Raw genomic sequence first — 17,239 nt, 5'->3', positions numbered from 1 at the left:
CATAAACTTTTAACTGGTATTCCCAACCATAAAAGGTACCAGATAGCTGAAGTGTTACTGGAACACCAATAACAAACACTTCACTTCATCTAATGCTTGCCATTGGTGCTCATTCAAGTGCATAAGTAAAAACATTTAAACATACCATAAAGTGTGAGCAACTGAGAAGTTAAGAAAAACTTTTAACAATAAATAACAAAAAACTTTCTCACAGAACAAGACTATATTAATGTTTATATATGAGACCAACAACAGATATTTCTAGCTGATGCTACCAAAATAATATAATAGTTTTCCCCATTTTCTCTGCTAAATAATCTTTCACAGTTAGTCAATGATAAAAAAAAATTTCTTCAAGATTTCATAATTATAAGCAGCTCATTTTGGAGACAATTTAAGAAAGTTTGCAAACCCTTAATGAGACCTACTTTCCACAATTTAAATGCATTGTGATTTCAAATTAATTAATACTATGTTCACAGCAAACCAAGATGTTATGCAATAAATACAAAAACTTAATGACTCAAAGTATCTTTAAATTCAATTGTTAACTCTTATTTCATGTCCAGTTATTGAATCAAACTATTTACCATCAAAGCATAAAAACCCAAGAGACAAAAAAAAAAAAAAAATCCCCTCGCACACATTTTTCTTTAATTCAACAAATGTCAAATTTTTATAAATACCTTATATACTGCACGGAGAGGTAAGCTTTAACGATGTTTAGTAAATGACTACAAGTCAAATGGATAATTATGCACGTTATCTATGAACAACAATACTAACTGTCCATAAGCTGATATATATTGTACAGTACAAAATATAACATTAAAAATCTATTTAGACTAATTCCAAAGCTGAATCTCCTCCTTAATATACACGTTCTTGATAAGATGACACATTGTCTGGTTGTCGTGGCTGAATCACAGGTCTATTTGAAGCTCCTGGTCTTCTTGCTGGTGCTAAATACTCAAACATACTCTGCAAGAAAGAAAAAATTAATAGCAACAAATATCTAGATGTGGTTTGACTGCATTAAGCCTAATGAGGAAGGTATATTACCCCAGTCTCCCATCTCAGTAAAATACCCATACAATTTTTATTACAAAAATTGGTAGCAACTTTAATAAGGCTAAGATATATTGGATTTAAGAATAAATTAGAAAGTGAACATTACAATTACCCCCAACAATTATACTCAAAACTAAAGAATCCTGTCCTGTGTATTCTCCCTGGTTATTCAACTACATTGTTAATAGTGCTTTATATAACAACCTTTGCACTTATACTAAGCACTCCAATATTAAAATATGTAGCTAATTTTGTCGTATTTTTTAACACACAGGCCATCTCCCCACCAAGACAGAGTAACTAAGCAAAGGAAATACCCTCACCATCATTCATTCAATATCCCCACCTCTCCTTCACTGTGCAGGCACTGTACTTCCCACCTCCAAGACCTAAGTCTGGCTAATTAATTTCCCTGAATCCCAGACTGAGTCCTTGAGGCAGGAGGTATATCGCCTGCACACTGAGGAAGAGGAGCTGTTGCAGTTCATATGTTTATTTTTCATACTTATATTTCTAAAAGTAGGTCTTAGACAGGGATGTGTAATGTCACCATGGTTGTTTAATATATTTATAGATGGGGTTGTAAAATAAGTAAATGCTAGGGTGTTCGGGAGAGGGGTGGGATTAAATTATGGGGAATCAAATTCAAAATGGGAATTGACACAGTTACTTTTTGCTGATGATACTGTGCTTATGGGAGATTCTAAAGAAAAATTGCAAAGGTTAGTGGATGAGTTTGAGAATGTGTGTAAAGGTAGAAAGTTGAAAGTGAACATAGAAAAGAGTAAGGTGATGAGGGTATCAAATGATTTAGATAAAGAAAAATTGGATATCAAATTGGGGAGGAGGAGTATGGAAGAAGTGAATGTTTTCAGATACTTGGGAGTTGACGTGTCGGCGGATGGATTTATGAAGGATGAGGTTAATCATAGAATTGATGAGGGAAAAAAGGTGAGTGGTGCGTTGAGGTATATGTGGAGTCAAAAAACGCTTTCTATGGAGGCAAAAAAGGGAATGTATGTAAGTACGTATAGTGGTACCAACACTCTTATATGGATGTGAAGCTTGGGTGGTAAATGCAGCAGCGAGGAGATGGTTGGAGGCAGTGGAGATGTCCTGTCTAAGGGCAATGTGTGGTGTAAATATTATGCAGAAAATTCGGAGTGTGGAAATTAGGAGAAGGTGTGGAGTTAATAAAAGCATTAGTCAGAGGGCAGAAGAGGGTTTGTTGAGGTGGTTTGGTCATTTAGAGAGAATGGATCAAAGTAGAATGACATGGAAAGCATATAAATCTATAGGGGAAGGAAGGAGGGGTTGGAGAGAGGGGGTAAAGGAGGTTTTGTGGGAGAGGGGATTGGACTTCCAGCAAGCGTGCGTGAGCATGTTAGATAGGAGTGAATGGAGACGAATGATACTTGGGACCTGACGATCTGTTGGAGTGTGAGCAGGGTAATATTTAGTGAAGGGATTCAGGGAAACCGGTTATTTTCATATAGTCGGACTTGAGTCCTGGAAATGGGAAGTACAATGCCTGCACTTTAAAGGAGGGGTTTGGGATATTGGCAGTTTGAAGGGATATGTTGTGTATCTTTATACGTACATGCTTCTAAATTGTTGTATTCTGAGCACCTCTGCAAAAACAGTGATAATGTGTGAGTGTGGTGAAAGTGTTGAATGATGATGAAAGCATTTTCTTTTTGGGGATTTTCTTTCTTTTTTGGGTCACCCTGCCTCGGTGGGAGACGGCCGACTTGTTGGAAAAAAAAAAAAAAAAAAAAAAAATTATAGAAAGAGCAATACAGACCCAGTGAGAAACAAAAGCATGCAGTCCTAAATAACTGGTTGAATACTAAAATCTTTGAAATACACACGTATAACTGGTTGAATACTAAAATCTCTGAAATACACACGTAAAAAAACTGGAAGCCAAGATAGCGCTTTATGCCAGAAATTATGGTTAACCTAATTCAAGTGTATACACTGTACTAAAGCTTTTTCTTTTTTATTACACAGGCCTTCTTCCACTGAGGTAAGGTGACCTTGAAAAAGAAAGCTCATTTGCTAAATTATCACATAAAATTTCAAGAATATAATGAATGCACAATACCTGAGTGTGTTGCGACAGCATCTTGGATAAATCGCCTGGCATTGGGTCTGTCCAGAAGAAATCATGATCCAAGGCAGAGGAAGAATCTGTTCTCTTACTAGGATCTAAGGTGAGAAGTTTATCTAACAAATCTAATGCCTGTGAAAGATATTACGGATTTCCACTGTAGAAAATTAAAGCGTTATTACATCAATTTATCATTATCTCTTAACATATAGAGTAGAACCCCATACCTGAGGATTCTGTTTCCATGGTTTCAGTTATCTGCTGTTTAACATGGCTCAGAAATAACCCTTAATTCTGGCCCTAAAGCACAAAAGCAGTAATGGTGGCAGTTCTTCAAAACCTAAGAGAAGCCGTGAAATGCTTCCCATCATTGAAAAAGTGATAATTTTTGACTTCCTGTGCATAATTTATGAATTTAACTTATTAGAGGCATGTATGTAAACAAAAAACAGCTTATATATAGGGTTCACTAGTATCCACATTTTTGAGTATCCTCTGTAGGTCTTGGAATTTATCCCCCATGGATACGAAGAGACTACTGTACCTATAATTTTTTAAGCAATTTAGGTAATAACCAAAATTTCATGATCCACCATCCCTCAATATGTAATGCAAATGAATCTTTTCTTAATGTAATAAAAACAGAAGCGATATCCGTCAATGAAAACTATCTGACTTACGACCTGCTCGACATACATCCACTCGACTTACGACCATGCATCTGGCAGCTGGGCTGGGTCGGATGATGCATACCGCTGTACAATATTTGACGATACCCGCGGCGGCAATGTGCCATGCAGGCAGCATCAGTTTGAGTTACCCTGCCCTATCAGCAGCATCATACTGCATTAACTGGACAGTAAATTTCACCATGGCCATTAAGAGGAAGTCTGAATCTTGCACTGGAAATTGTGGCAAGAAGGCAAGAGAGGCTCTTACTCTCAAACTCTCTCTATTTGTTTTCACTGTTGCACGTAAACCTATCTGTATCTGTCTGTCTGTTTGTATATGTATCTGTCTGTCTGTATCTGTCTGTCTGTATGTCTGTCTATCTGTCTGTCTGCTTATCTGTCTTTATGTCTTCCTGTGTGTCCGTCTTTCTGTCTGCTTGTCTCTCTGTCTCAGAGCCGCTTATGAACCAACAGGTATTACACACGAAGCAGAGTCATCACATCTTCAACATGACGCTAATATTGCTCTACGGCTTATTTATCTATCACAATTCATCTAATATGACATAATAAACACTATGACATAAAAACCTGATATACACTCTAGAATGAATAAAATATGAACTTAACTGCTTTAAACTCCACATCTTGTGCCTGTGCTGGCATGCAGGTGCACATTAAAATCATTAAGAGTGTGTTATTGGTCTTGAAGACACCATATTAATAATGATAATGAATAAAATGTTAATATAGACATTTTGCTTAATCCATCTATTTTTGAGTATCCACTGTAGGTCTTGGAATATATCCTCCATGGATACAAAGAGACTACTGTACCTATAATTTTTTAAGCAATTTAGGTAATAACCAAAATTTCATGATCCACCATCCCTCAATAAGCAATGCAAATTAATCTTTTCTTAATGTAATAAAAACAGAAGTGATATCTGTCAATGAAAACTATCCGACTTACGGCCTGCTCGACATACATCCACTCGACTTACGACCATGCAGCTGGGCTGGGTCGGCTGATGCATACCGCTGTACAATATTTGACGATACTCGCGGCGGCAATGTGCCATGCAGGCAGCATCAGTTTGAGTTACCCTGCCCTATCAGCAGCATCATACTGCATTAACTGGACAGTAAATTTCACCATGGCCCCTATGAGGAAGTCTGAATCTTGCACTGGAAATTGTGGCAAGGCAGGAGAGGCTCTTACTCTCAAACTCTCTCTATTTGTTTTCCATTGGCATCGAGGGCTCAACATCGCCGACACGGCAGGTTGTGTAGCAGGCTAGCTGCGGGATTTTCAAGGATAGCTCCTGGTCAAAGAGGCTGACCAGGTCCCTACTTAACAGAACTCAGTGTGAATGCTTTGAGAAGATACCAGAGCAGCGAACGGACATCCCAGTGCATCGTTTCAGCGTAAACAGTTGAAGTGTTGTGCAGTTTCAGAGGATTTGGTGTTGTCGAGTCAGGACCAGTCAGCGCCTCCCCCCCTCTCCGCTGGGGGGGGGAGGGGGAGGGCGTGTGTAGTAAACAGTGACCCTCTCATAACGCCTCACCCCTGCGCGTCTCCCCCGCCTCACCCACCCAACTCCCAGCGCCACCACATCTGTAGAGGGTACTTCTCCCCTAACCCACGATGTCAGCGATGGCACTGCAGGGAGTGCCGGGCTCACAGGAACTTCCACTACAGGGACAGCATCGTGGAGTTCGACCGCAAGGCAGCTGTCAGGTGTGCCACAGGCAGTGTGTACTCAGTTCCTCAAGCTTCAACATCCGTGCACACGAGGGCCTGGGATCTTCAATCAACTTGGCGTCCACCAGGATGCTGACATGTCCCTAGGGGAGCTCTCCATCGGGCTGCTAACGGAGTCACTGGCTTCTTGGACCTCTTGGGGAGGGTTGATGGTGCTCGTGCAAGCAGCAGATCCCGGGGCAACTTGCTGCTGTTTGCAATGGCTGTCTACCGAGGAGAGACAGGCACCTAGCAACATTTGTTGTTGGGGCAATGGATGAATTCCCTGCTATGTTTGTTAACTGCTCATTACTCTGTAATTTGTCTATGATTGTAATCATGTGATAACGTGTTTATCATTCATTACCTTTGAAACTTGTCATGATTTTGACCAGCTCTACCTGGAGCTCATTACCTTTGTAAATTCTCATGATTAATGTGTTTATGATTCATTACCTTTGCAATTATTCATGAGTGTGACCAGCTCTACCTGGAGCTCATTACCTTTGTAACTTGTCATGATTATGACCAGATCTAGTTCATTACCTTTGTAACTTGCTCAGCTATCAAAACTTTGGAGTCCAGTCCCTGGACCAATTATATACCTCTGTAATCTTTTGACTACCGCCCACAGGATGGGTATGGGGTGCATAATAAACATATTAAACTTAAACTATTTGTTTTCACTGTTGCACGTAAACCTATCTGTATCTGTCTGTCTGTTTGTATCTGTGTCTGTATCTGTCTGTCTGTATCTGTCTGTCTGTCTGCTTATCTGTCTTTATGTCTTCCTGTGTGTCTGTCTTTCTGTCTGCTTGTCTCTCTGTCTCAGAGCTGCTTATGAACCAACAGGTATTACACACGAAGCAGAGTCATCACATCTTCAACATGACGCTAATATTGCTCTACGGCTTATTTATCTATCACAATTCATCTAATATGACATAATAAACAATATGACATAAAAACCTGATATACACTCTAGAATGAATAAAATATGAACTTAACTGCTTTAAACTCCACATCTTGTGCCTGTGCTGGCATGCAAGTGCACATTAAAATCATTAAGAATGTGTTATTGGTCTTGAAGACACCATATTAATAATGATAATAACAATAATAATCACTCTGAGGCCCATTAAATATGTATAAAATGTTAATATAGACATTTTGCTTAATCCATCTATTTTTTTTTTCAAAATTATATAATAAGCATGCTACGTAGCACATAAACATATAAATTAACAAATATGAGATTTTTTTCAGTTGGCTTGACAGAGTGAACAAAAACTATCTGTGTCCGGGCTGGTAACAACAAAAACAACAACTAGTTTGTTTACAAAACTTGCAAACATTCTACACTCTCATTCTCTCTCTCATTTATTCATTTAATCTTGTTTACTCACCTCTCACTCTACATTAAGATTACAGATATTTTAAGGTAAGTAATGAGTAAACACTATATTATATTATATTTTAATAATATTATTATTATTATTAATACATACGTATTGTAATAATAATAATAATAATAATAATAATAATAATAATAATTATTATTATTATTATTAATTTAGGGAACTGAAGCACAGATCCACTATATAGCACTTCGTCTGGATTTTTTGGGTTATCCTAGGTAATTTACACTATGTATGATAACTTTACTTATGAGTACCTGTGAGAGAAAGACAAAGACAGAGACAGATACAGATGGAGAAAGAGCCAAATTCAGTCAGCCAGACAGCCAACCAACCACCCACCCACCTGGCCGGCCTGCTCGCCAGCTGAATATGTATTACACATGTTTCAGAATCGTTTCTCTTTACTTAGGGCATAGGTTATAGGACATTCTGGCAGGATGACACTACGGTGGTATTCTCCCATTCCACTGTGTTGATAATACTTAAAGAAAACAGTAACATACGATACTGTATCAGATGTAAAATTTACAATACAGTTCACTACCATATACAGTGGACCCCCACATAACGCTGGCATCGCATAGTGTTAAATCCGCATAGCGATACATTTTATCGCTAAAATTTTGCCTCGCATAGTGCTAAAAAATTCGCTCAACGCGATTCGTCCGAGACACGTCCATGCGGCCTGAGCCAGCCTCACTTGTTCTGCCATTGGCATTGTTTACAAGCCAGCCTCCGCGGTAACATTCAAGCATACAATCGGAACATTTCGTATTATTACAGCCTTTTTATAGTGATTTCGCCTGAAAAATAAGTGACCATGGGCCCCAAGAAAGCTTCTAGTGCCAACCCTACAGGAATAAGGGTGAGAATTACTATGGAGATGAAGAAAGAGATCATTGCTAAGTATGAGAGCGGAGTGCGTGTCTCCGAGCTGGCCAGGTTGTATAGTAAACCCCAATCAACCATCGTTTCTATTGTGTCTTATTGGTGTGGATAAACGAAAAACAGATAGCAGGTGATAGCATCTCTCAAGCGATCATAAGTGAAAAGGCTAGGAAGTTGCACGAGGATTTAATTAGAAAAATGCCTGCAACTAGTGGTGATGCGAGTGAATTTAAGGCCAGCAAAGGTTGGTTTGAGAGATTTAAGAGGCGTAGTGGCATACATAGTGTGATAAGGCATGGTGAGGCTGCCAGTTTGGACCAAAAAGCAGCTGAAAAATATGTGCATGAATTCTAGGAGTGCATAGACAGTGAAGGACTGAAACCTGAACAAGTGTTTAATTGTGACGAAACAGGCCTGTTTTGGAAGAAAATGCCAAGCAGGACCTGCATTACTCAGGAGGAAAAGGCACTCCCAGGACACAAGCCTATGAAAGACAGGCTTACTCTTCTCATGTGTGCCAATGCTAGTGGTGATTGCAAAGTGAAGCCTTTATTAGTGTATCACTCTGAAACTCCCAGAGCATTAAGGCAAAAGAATATCCTCAAGGCTAATTTGTGTGTGCTGTGGAGGGCAAACAATAAGGCATGGGTCACTAGGGACTTTTTCTATGACTGGTTACACCAAGCATTTGCCCCCACTGTGAAAAATTACCTAACTGAAAAGAAATTAGACCTTAAGTGCCTCCTGGTATTAGACAATGCCCCTGGTCATCGTACAGACTTGGCAGACCGACTTTGTGGGGACATGAGCTTCATTAAGGTGAAGTTTTTGCCTCCTAATACCACTCCTCTCCTGCAGCCCATGGACCAGCAGGTTACTGCAAACTTCAAAAAATTGTACACAAAAGCTCTGTTTGAAAGGTGCTTTGTAGTGACCTCAGAAACTCAATTGACTCTTAGAGAGTTTTGGAGAGAGCACTTTAATATCCTCAATTGTGTAAACCTTATAGGTAAGGCTTGGGAGGGAGTGACTAAGAGAACCTTGAACTCTGCGTAGACCAAAGGGGTTTTGAAGGATTTGAGGCTAACCCTGAGAATCCTATGCCAGTTGAGGAATCAATTGTGGCATTGGGTGAAGTCCTTGGGGTTGGAGGTTAGTGGGGAGGATGTGGAAGAGTTGGTGGAGGAGGACAATGAAGAACTAACCACTGATGAGCTGCTAGATCAACTTCAACAGCAAGAGGCCACACCTGAGGAAATTGCTTCGGAGGAGGGGAGAGAGAAATTGAAGAAGTTGCCTACTTCAAAGATTAAGGAAATCTGTGCAAAGTGGCTTGAAGTGCAAACCTTCATGGGTGAAAATCACCCTCAGACAGCTATTGCAAGCTGTGCTGGTGACTATTACACTGACACTGTTGTGAAACACTTTAGGAAAGTCATAAAGGAACGAGAGGTACAGGCCACTATGGACAGATATGTTGTGCGACAGAAGTCCAGTGACTCTGAAGCTGGTCCTAGTGGCATTAAAAGAAGAAGGGAAGCAACCCCGGAAAAGGACTTGACACCTCAAGTCCTAATGAAAGGGGATTCCCCCCCCCTTTTTTTTTCTTCAACAAGTCGGTCGTCTCCCACCGAGGCAGGGTGACCCAAAAAAAGAAAGAAAATCCCCAAAAAGAAAATACTTTCATCATCATTCAACACTTTCACCACACTCACACATTATCACTGCTTTTGCAGAGGTGCTCAGAATACAACAGCTTAGAAGCATATACGTATAAAGATACACAACATATCCCTCCAAACTGCCAATATCCCAAACCCCTCCTTTAGAGTGCAGGCATTGTACTTCCCATTTCCAGGACTCAAGTCCGACTATATGAAAATAACCGGTTTCCCTGAATCCCTTCACTAAATATTACCCTGCTCACACTCCAACAGATCGTCAGGTCCCAAGTATCATTTGTCTCCATTCACTCCTATCTAACACGCTCATGCACGCTTGCTGGAAGTCCAAGCCCCTCACCCACAAAACCTCCTTTACCCCCTCTTTCCAACCCTTTCGAGGACGACCCCTACCCCTCTTTCCTTCCCCTATAGATTTATATGCTTTCCATGTCATTCTACTTTCATCCATTCTCTCTAAATGACCAAACCACCTCAACAACCCCTCTTCTGCCCTCTGACTAATGCTTTTATTAACTCCACACCTTCTCCTAATTTCCACACTCCGAATTTTCTGCATAATATTTACACTACACATTGCCCTTAGACAGGACATCTCCACTGCCTCCAACCATCTCCTCGCTGCTGCATTTACCACCCAAGCTTCACATCCATATAAGAGTGTTGGTACTACTATACTTTCATACATTCCCTTCTTTGCCTCCATAGATAACGTTTTTTGACTCCACATATACCTCAACGCACCACTCACCTTTTTTACCTCATCAATTCTATGATTAACCTCATCCTTCATAAATCCATCCGCTGACACTTCAACTCCCAAGTATCTGAAAACATTCACTTCTTCCATACTCCTCCTCCCCAATTTGATATCCAATTTTTCTTTATCTAAATCATTTGATACCCTCATCACCTTACTCTTTTCTATGTTCACTTTCAACTTTCTACCTTTACACACATTCTCAAACTCATCCACTAACCTTTCCAATTTTTCTTTAGAATCTCCCATAAGCACAGTATCATCAGCAAAAAGTAACTGTGTCAATTCCCATTTTGAATTTGATTCCCCATAATTTAATCCCACCCCTCTCCCGAACACCCTAGCATTTACTTCTTTTACAACCCCATCTATAAATATATTAAACAACCATGGTGACATTACACATCCCTGTCTAAGACCTACTTTTACCGGGAAGTATTCTCCCTCTCTTCTACATACCCTAACCTGAGCCTCACTATCCTCATAAAAGCTCTTTACAGCATTTAGTAACTTACCACCTATTCCATATACTTGCAACATCTGCCACATTGCTCCTCTATCCACTCTATCATATTTTTTTTTTTTTTCAACAAGTCGGCCGTCTCCCACCGAGGCAGGGTGACCCAAAAAAAAGAAAGAAAATCCCCAAAAAGAAAATACTTTCATCATCCTTCAACACTTTCACCACACTCACACACCATCACTGCTTTTGCAGAGGTGCTCAGAACACAACAGCTCAGAAGCACATACGTATAGAGATACACAACATATCCCTCCAAACTGCCTTTTCTAAATCCATAAATGCAATAAAAACTTCCCTACCTTTATCTAAATACTGTTCACATATATGCTTCAATGTAAACACTTGATCTACACATCTAAACACTAAAACCATCCAGTCTCCCCTCCTCCCATCCCATCAATCATCACCATATCTTCAATAAAGGTAAGTGTCATGTAACTGTGTATGTTTTCTTAAGTTTGTGAATATTAAAATTAATATTTCATGTGGTAAATTTTTTTTTTTTTTCATACTTTTGGGTGTCTTGCACGGATTAATTTGATTTCCATTATTTCTTATGAGGAAAATTAATTCGCATAACGATAATTTCGCATAACATTGAGCTCTCAGGACCGGATTAATAGCGTTATGCGGGGGTCCACTGTACATGTATACATAATATACAGTACATAAATGATTCCTAGGTAGTAGGTTGGTAGACAGCAACCGCCCAGGGTGGTACTACTGTCCTGCCAAGTGAGTGTAAAACCAAAGCCTGTAATTGTTTTACATGATGGTAGAATTGCTGGTGTCCTTTTTTCTGTCTCATAAACATGCAAGATTTCAGGTATGTCTTGCTACTTCTACTTATACTTAGGTCACACTACACATACATGTTTTTTTGTTTTGTTTTTTTTTCAACAAGTCGGCCGTCTCCCACCGAGGCAGGGTGACCCAAAAAAGAAAGAAAATCCCCAAAAAGAAAATACTTTCATCATCATTCAACACTTTCACCACACTCACACATTATCACTGTTTTTGCAGAGGTGCTCAGAATACAACAGTTTAGAAGCATATACGTATAAAGATACACAACATATCCCTCCAAACTGCCAATATATACACATCCCTCTGGGTTTTCTTCTATTTTCTTTCTAATTCTTGTTCTTGTTTATTTCCTCTTATCTCCATGGGGAAGTGGAACAGAATTCTTCCTCTGTAAGCCATGCGTGTTGTAAGAGACGACTCAAATGCCAGGAGCAAGGAGCCAGTAACCCCTTCTCCCGTATAAATTACCAAATTTAAAAAGAGAAACTTTCGTTTTTCTTTTTGGGCCACCATGCCTTGGTGGGATACGGCCAGTTTGTTGGAAAAAAAAAAAAAAAAAAAAAAAAACATAAATGATTAAAATATCAAGAGTACATTATGGTAAAAAGAATGAAATAATGAATGTACATTACATTACAGTACTATGTAGGTAGTTTATATAGCAAAGGTTTGATATTATGCCCTACCCAGTATGTCGGCAATTTTCGAAGATTCGACTTACGTCCATTTTGACTTACAACCAGTTAGTCGGAACCATGCTCGGTCATAAGTCGGATGGTACTTGTAATAATTAATGAGGTATTAGTTTAATCTTCTCAAAATTTATACATAAGACACATACAATACAGTGTACTGTGTGTCTGTATGTACTGTACAGTGTACTGTATGTATTAGAGTACAGAATTATTTATCCTTTCACTGTCTCTCAAATAGATCCACGTCACTGATGCCAGTGTCACTCAAGTAGATCTACGTTTTGAGATCAATGCAATGAAAACTTCCCTACATTTAGCTAAATATTGTTCATTTATATTCTTCAATGTAAACACTTGGTCTACACATCCCCTACCCATTCTAAAGCCTCCTTGTTTATCTGCAATCCTGCTCTCTGTCTTACCTCTGTTTCTTTTAATAATAACCTTACCATACACTTTACCTGGTATATTCAGTAGGCTTATTTATTTCACTCTCTTTTTTCCCCCTTCCCTTTATATAAAGGAACTATGCACACACACTGCCAGTCCTCAGGTACCTTCCTCTCTTTCCTACATTTACTGAACAAAAGTACCAACCACTACAAAACTATATCCACACCTGCTTTTAACATTCCGGACATGATAATAATTCAAGAGAATTATTGCCAAAACCTAACCAAATACAGCAATAATTATTAGTGCATGGAATTATAATTATAAGGAAAGAGTGGATGGCAGACAAGATGAAATTGCACAATACTAAAGGAGTGTATTGTTGTGAAAGCCCTAAAAATTATGTTAAGAAATTTGGCTACTAAAGCAGTCATTTAAGATTAACACCCCAACACAATATTTCATTTTAACACCCAAAAATAGTACTTTACTATGAGTTAATTTAATATTTTTTATTATTTAAGAATGAGAAAAAATTGAAAAAAATAAAACAATATTAATAAAAAAAGTAACACAAGATATTAATCCTTAATTAACGCTTACAAAACTACATCCTTAACCCTTTGAGGGTTTTCGTCGTACTAGTACGTCTTACGCGTAGGGGTTTTTGACGTACTAGTACTCATAAATTCTAGCGACCTCAAATCTAGTGGGAGAAAGCTGGTAGGCCTTCATATGAAAGAATGGGTCTATGTGGTCAGTGTGCACAGTATAAAAAAAATCCTGCAGCACACGGTGCATAATGAGAAAAAAAAAACTTTTTCCATTTTTTTTTAATAAATCAGCGACTTTGCAGTGTATTTTCGTATAGTATTTATTGTTGTATTCTAGTTTTCTTGGTCTCATTTTATAGAATGGAAGACATATTACTGAAATTGAGATGATTTTGACTGGTTTTACAATGAAAGGTGCCTTGAAATTGAGCTCAAAGTAGCAGAAATGTTCGATTTTTACCAAACTTCAAAAGTAAACAAATCGTGCCAAGCGTGCAATACACGTCAACTGGTGAGTCTAATATTCTTTCACAAGTGCACCAATAATATTTATACCATTTTTTACACTAATGCAGTAGTCTGCATAACAGTAAATCTTATATTTTTTGTGAGAATAAAAATTCAAAGTGGAAAGCAAAAGAATATAAGAGGGGCCTTGAGACGTGACTAATGACTAGAGGAAATGTCATTTTAGTGCCAGGAATGTCTTTCTTGTTTATTCTGGACCCTATTCCGAAATTGGCATCTTTTGAAATTTGTGTGAAATTGGCAAAATTGCTAAATTCTGACCACTGTACTGGATAGTTGAATTTATAAATGGGTGGTTTCTTGCACCCATTCGATAGAAAAAATGGAGTTCTAGCGAAATATTCATGTTTTTTGTCGACTAGTACAGTGAAATTGGCCGAAAATGGGGCTCAAAGTGGGCAAAATCGCCGATCCGTAAACATCGCCGAGACCGCTAACTTTGCGAGAGCATAATTCCGTAAGTTTTCTATCAAATTTCAAACTTTTGGTGTCGTTATGATCGGGAAAAGATTCTCTATCTTTTCATAAGAGAAAATAATTTTTTTTTTTTTTAAATTTGGCCGACCCTGAGAACGAGTTTCGGAGAGGGCCTGTCGACCCTCAAAGGGTTAAAAGAAATACTTGTATCTCCTGATAAATAAATTGCAGTGCAATATTTCAATTAATTCAATCAAATCAAAGCCATTTACCTGACTATCTCTGACGTAATGCTTCAGTCTTTCACACACACGCCGTTGCTGCCCCTTCACTAAATCCATCTTGTTGAACAGTTCATAATTTTCTACTGATGGCCAAACATCTGGTGTAATGGAGCCACAAAGTTTAGTGATGAGAGCCAACTGATGCTGTTCTGTACTCCCCTGTTGACAAAAAAAAAAAATCAGAATAAATTATCCACATTAGAGCTGGAAATTAAAAAAAAAAAAAAAAGCCCAGAAAAGATATCCATAGAATACTATATGTGAGTAAAATATTTATAAAGATTTTGCAAGTAAGTGACACTGGAGATGAAAGACTTCATATAGTATTTATCTCCAATTTTGTGTGATAGATGTGAATTAGTTTAACTGCAGCATTGTGACTTTTATTCTTTTCAGACACAGGAAAACATTAAGGTAAACTTACTTATAAAGCTTACTAATGATGAATAGTCTCCAGAAATAGAAACACATATGCATGTGATATGTTCCACAAGTTTCATCAAAAAATGAAGCCAAAGAAATTTCATACTAGTTAGGATAAGGTGTGAAATGACATACTAGGTAACATGGTGATGTGGATCTTCAAGATGACAACAGACTGTCACTGTCAAAGAGACTTTCATTGTCAAACATTTACAGTATTTTTTTTTTTAACACAGTCTCAAATAATTATGATTCATATACCTAAATCTTAATTTATTAAGTATTTCTCTCTGAAAGACTTAAGGTAGAGGCACCATGATACTGGTGAAGGGCTCATGATTCAAGAAATTAAAGATACCTTTCCCTTCACTGGATCAATCCTGTTAACCTTCCATTTCCCAGTCACTGTATCACCCCTGAACATTTATCACTTCCCCATGAAATATATAATAATCCTTTTCAAGGTCAGAAATTTTACAGTATACTGTATATACAAAATTGGTTAAAACATACTAACAGTGTTTTTAAAATAAAATCTTTCTGTAAAGACTTTATAGAGAAGCAGGAAAAGGCAACCCTTTATCCAAACTAGTTCACTGAACAATAATATTTCTGAGGTGTACCTAGTTTTTCCCTCTCCCATTCATGAGACAAAAGTATGTTCCAAGAGCAGCCATAATGAGGCTTTTCCATGCTTAACCCTTTCACTGTCAAGATCTCTGATCACAAACCTGCTCTCAGTGGTGAAAAATATTCGAAAAAAAAAAATTTTTCTTACTACAGTCTTAAGAATATTTTTCTGATTGTTAAAAAAAAAAATTGTGATAGTACTTACCAAGATATAGAGGCATGAAGTTGACAGAAAGTGAACTGCTTATGGCAACATCGGCGATTGCCTCTCACTCAGTAAAATTAATTTTACTCTTATTCTATGTTTTTCTTTTTTTCTAATATTTTATTTTTTTCAAGTAACTTTTGTGGCCTGTGAGACCAATATTATGCATAATGTATATATATCCACTTGTTGTATGCAACACAATAACTGTACAAACATTGTTATCATTATTCTTTCTTTCAACACACTGGCCGTATCCCACCGAGGCGGGGTGGCCCAAAAGGAAAAACGAAAGATTCTCCTTTTACATTTAGTAATATATACAGGAGAAGGGGTTACTAGCCCCTTGCTCCCGGCATTTTAGTCGCATCTTACAACACACATGGCTTACGGAGGAAGAATTCTGTTCCACTTCCCCATGGAGGTAAGCAGAAATAAACAAGAACAAGAACTAGAAAGAAAATAGAAGAAAACCCAGAGAAGTGTGTATATATATGCTTGTACATGTATGTGTAGTGTGACCTAAGTGTAAGTAGAAGTAGCAAGACATACCTGAAATCTTGCACGTGTATGAGACAGAAAAAAAAGACACCAGCAATCCTACCATCGTGTACAACAATTACAGGCTTCCGTTTTACACTCACTTGGCAGGACGGTAGTACCTCCCTGGGCGGTTGCTGTCTACCAACCTACTACCTAGGTGTTATCATTATTTATTTATTTATTATCACACTGGCCGATTCCCACCAAGGCAGGGTGGCCCGAAAAAGAAAAACCTTCACCATCATTCACTCCATCACTGTCTTGCCAGAAGGGTGCTTTACACTACAGTTTTTAAACTGCAACATTAACACCCCTCCTTCAGAGTGCAGGCACTGTACTTCCCATCTCCAGGACTCAAGTCCGGCCTGCCGGTTTCCCTGAACCCCTTCATAAATGTTACTTTGCTCACACTCCAACAGCACGTCAAGTATTAAAAACCATTTGTCTCCATTCACTCCTATCAAACACGCTCACGCATGCCTGCTGGAAGTCCAAGCCCCTCGCACACAAAACCTCCTTTACCCCCTCCCTCCAACCTTTCCTAGGCCGACCCCTACCCCGCCTTCCTTCCACTACAGACTGATACACTCTTGAAGTTATTCTGTTTCGCTCCATTCTCTCCACATGTCCGAACCACCTCAACAACCCTTCCTCAGCCCTCTGGACAACAGTTTTGGTAATCCCGCACCTCCTCCTAACTTCCAAACTACGAATTCTCTGCATTATATTCACACCACACATTGCTCTCAGACATGACATCTCCACTGCCTCCAGCCTTCTCCTCGCTGCAACATTCATCACCCATGCTTCACACCCATATAAGAGCGTTGGTAAAACTATACTCTCATACATTCCCCTCTTTGCCTCCATGGACAAAGTTCTTTGTC

At 38.6% G+C, this 17,239-nt stretch overlaps 1 protein-coding gene across 2 annotated transcripts in view; it reads right to left on the bottom strand.

Annotated features, from left to right (window-relative positions):
- Nucleotides 1–616: 616 nt before the first annotated feature.
- The window catches only part of LOC128685963 (cyclin-dependent kinase 9), a 68,324-nt gene continuing 51,701 nt past the window's right edge, over nucleotides 617–17,239 (bottom strand). The window contains exons 8-10 of one of the 2 annotated variants that reach the window (XM_070083360.1): nucleotides 14,540–14,710; nucleotides 3,179–3,316; nucleotides 617–981 (exon numbers count right to left, since the gene is read on the bottom strand). In XM_070083360.1, coding sequence (XP_069939461.1) covers nucleotides 871–981; nucleotides 3,179–3,316; nucleotides 14,540–14,710 — 420 coding nt within the window. In that variant the 3' untranslated portion in view covers nucleotides 617–870. The remainder of the gene's footprint in view (nucleotides 982–3,178; nucleotides 3,317–14,539; nucleotides 14,711–17,239) is intronic. The other variant, XM_070083361.1, reaches the window with a different exon arrangement.

Source organism: Cherax quadricarinatus, chromosome 9 (genome assembly GCF_038502225.1).
Source record: "Cherax quadricarinatus isolate ZL_2023a chromosome 9, ASM3850222v1, whole genome shotgun sequence".
Taxonomy (NCBI): domain Eukaryota; kingdom Metazoa; phylum Arthropoda; class Malacostraca; order Decapoda; family Parastacidae; genus Cherax; species Cherax quadricarinatus.
The sequence above is the reverse complement of the archived record's forward strand: the minus strand, read 5'-3'. Positions and strand labels throughout refer to the sequence as shown.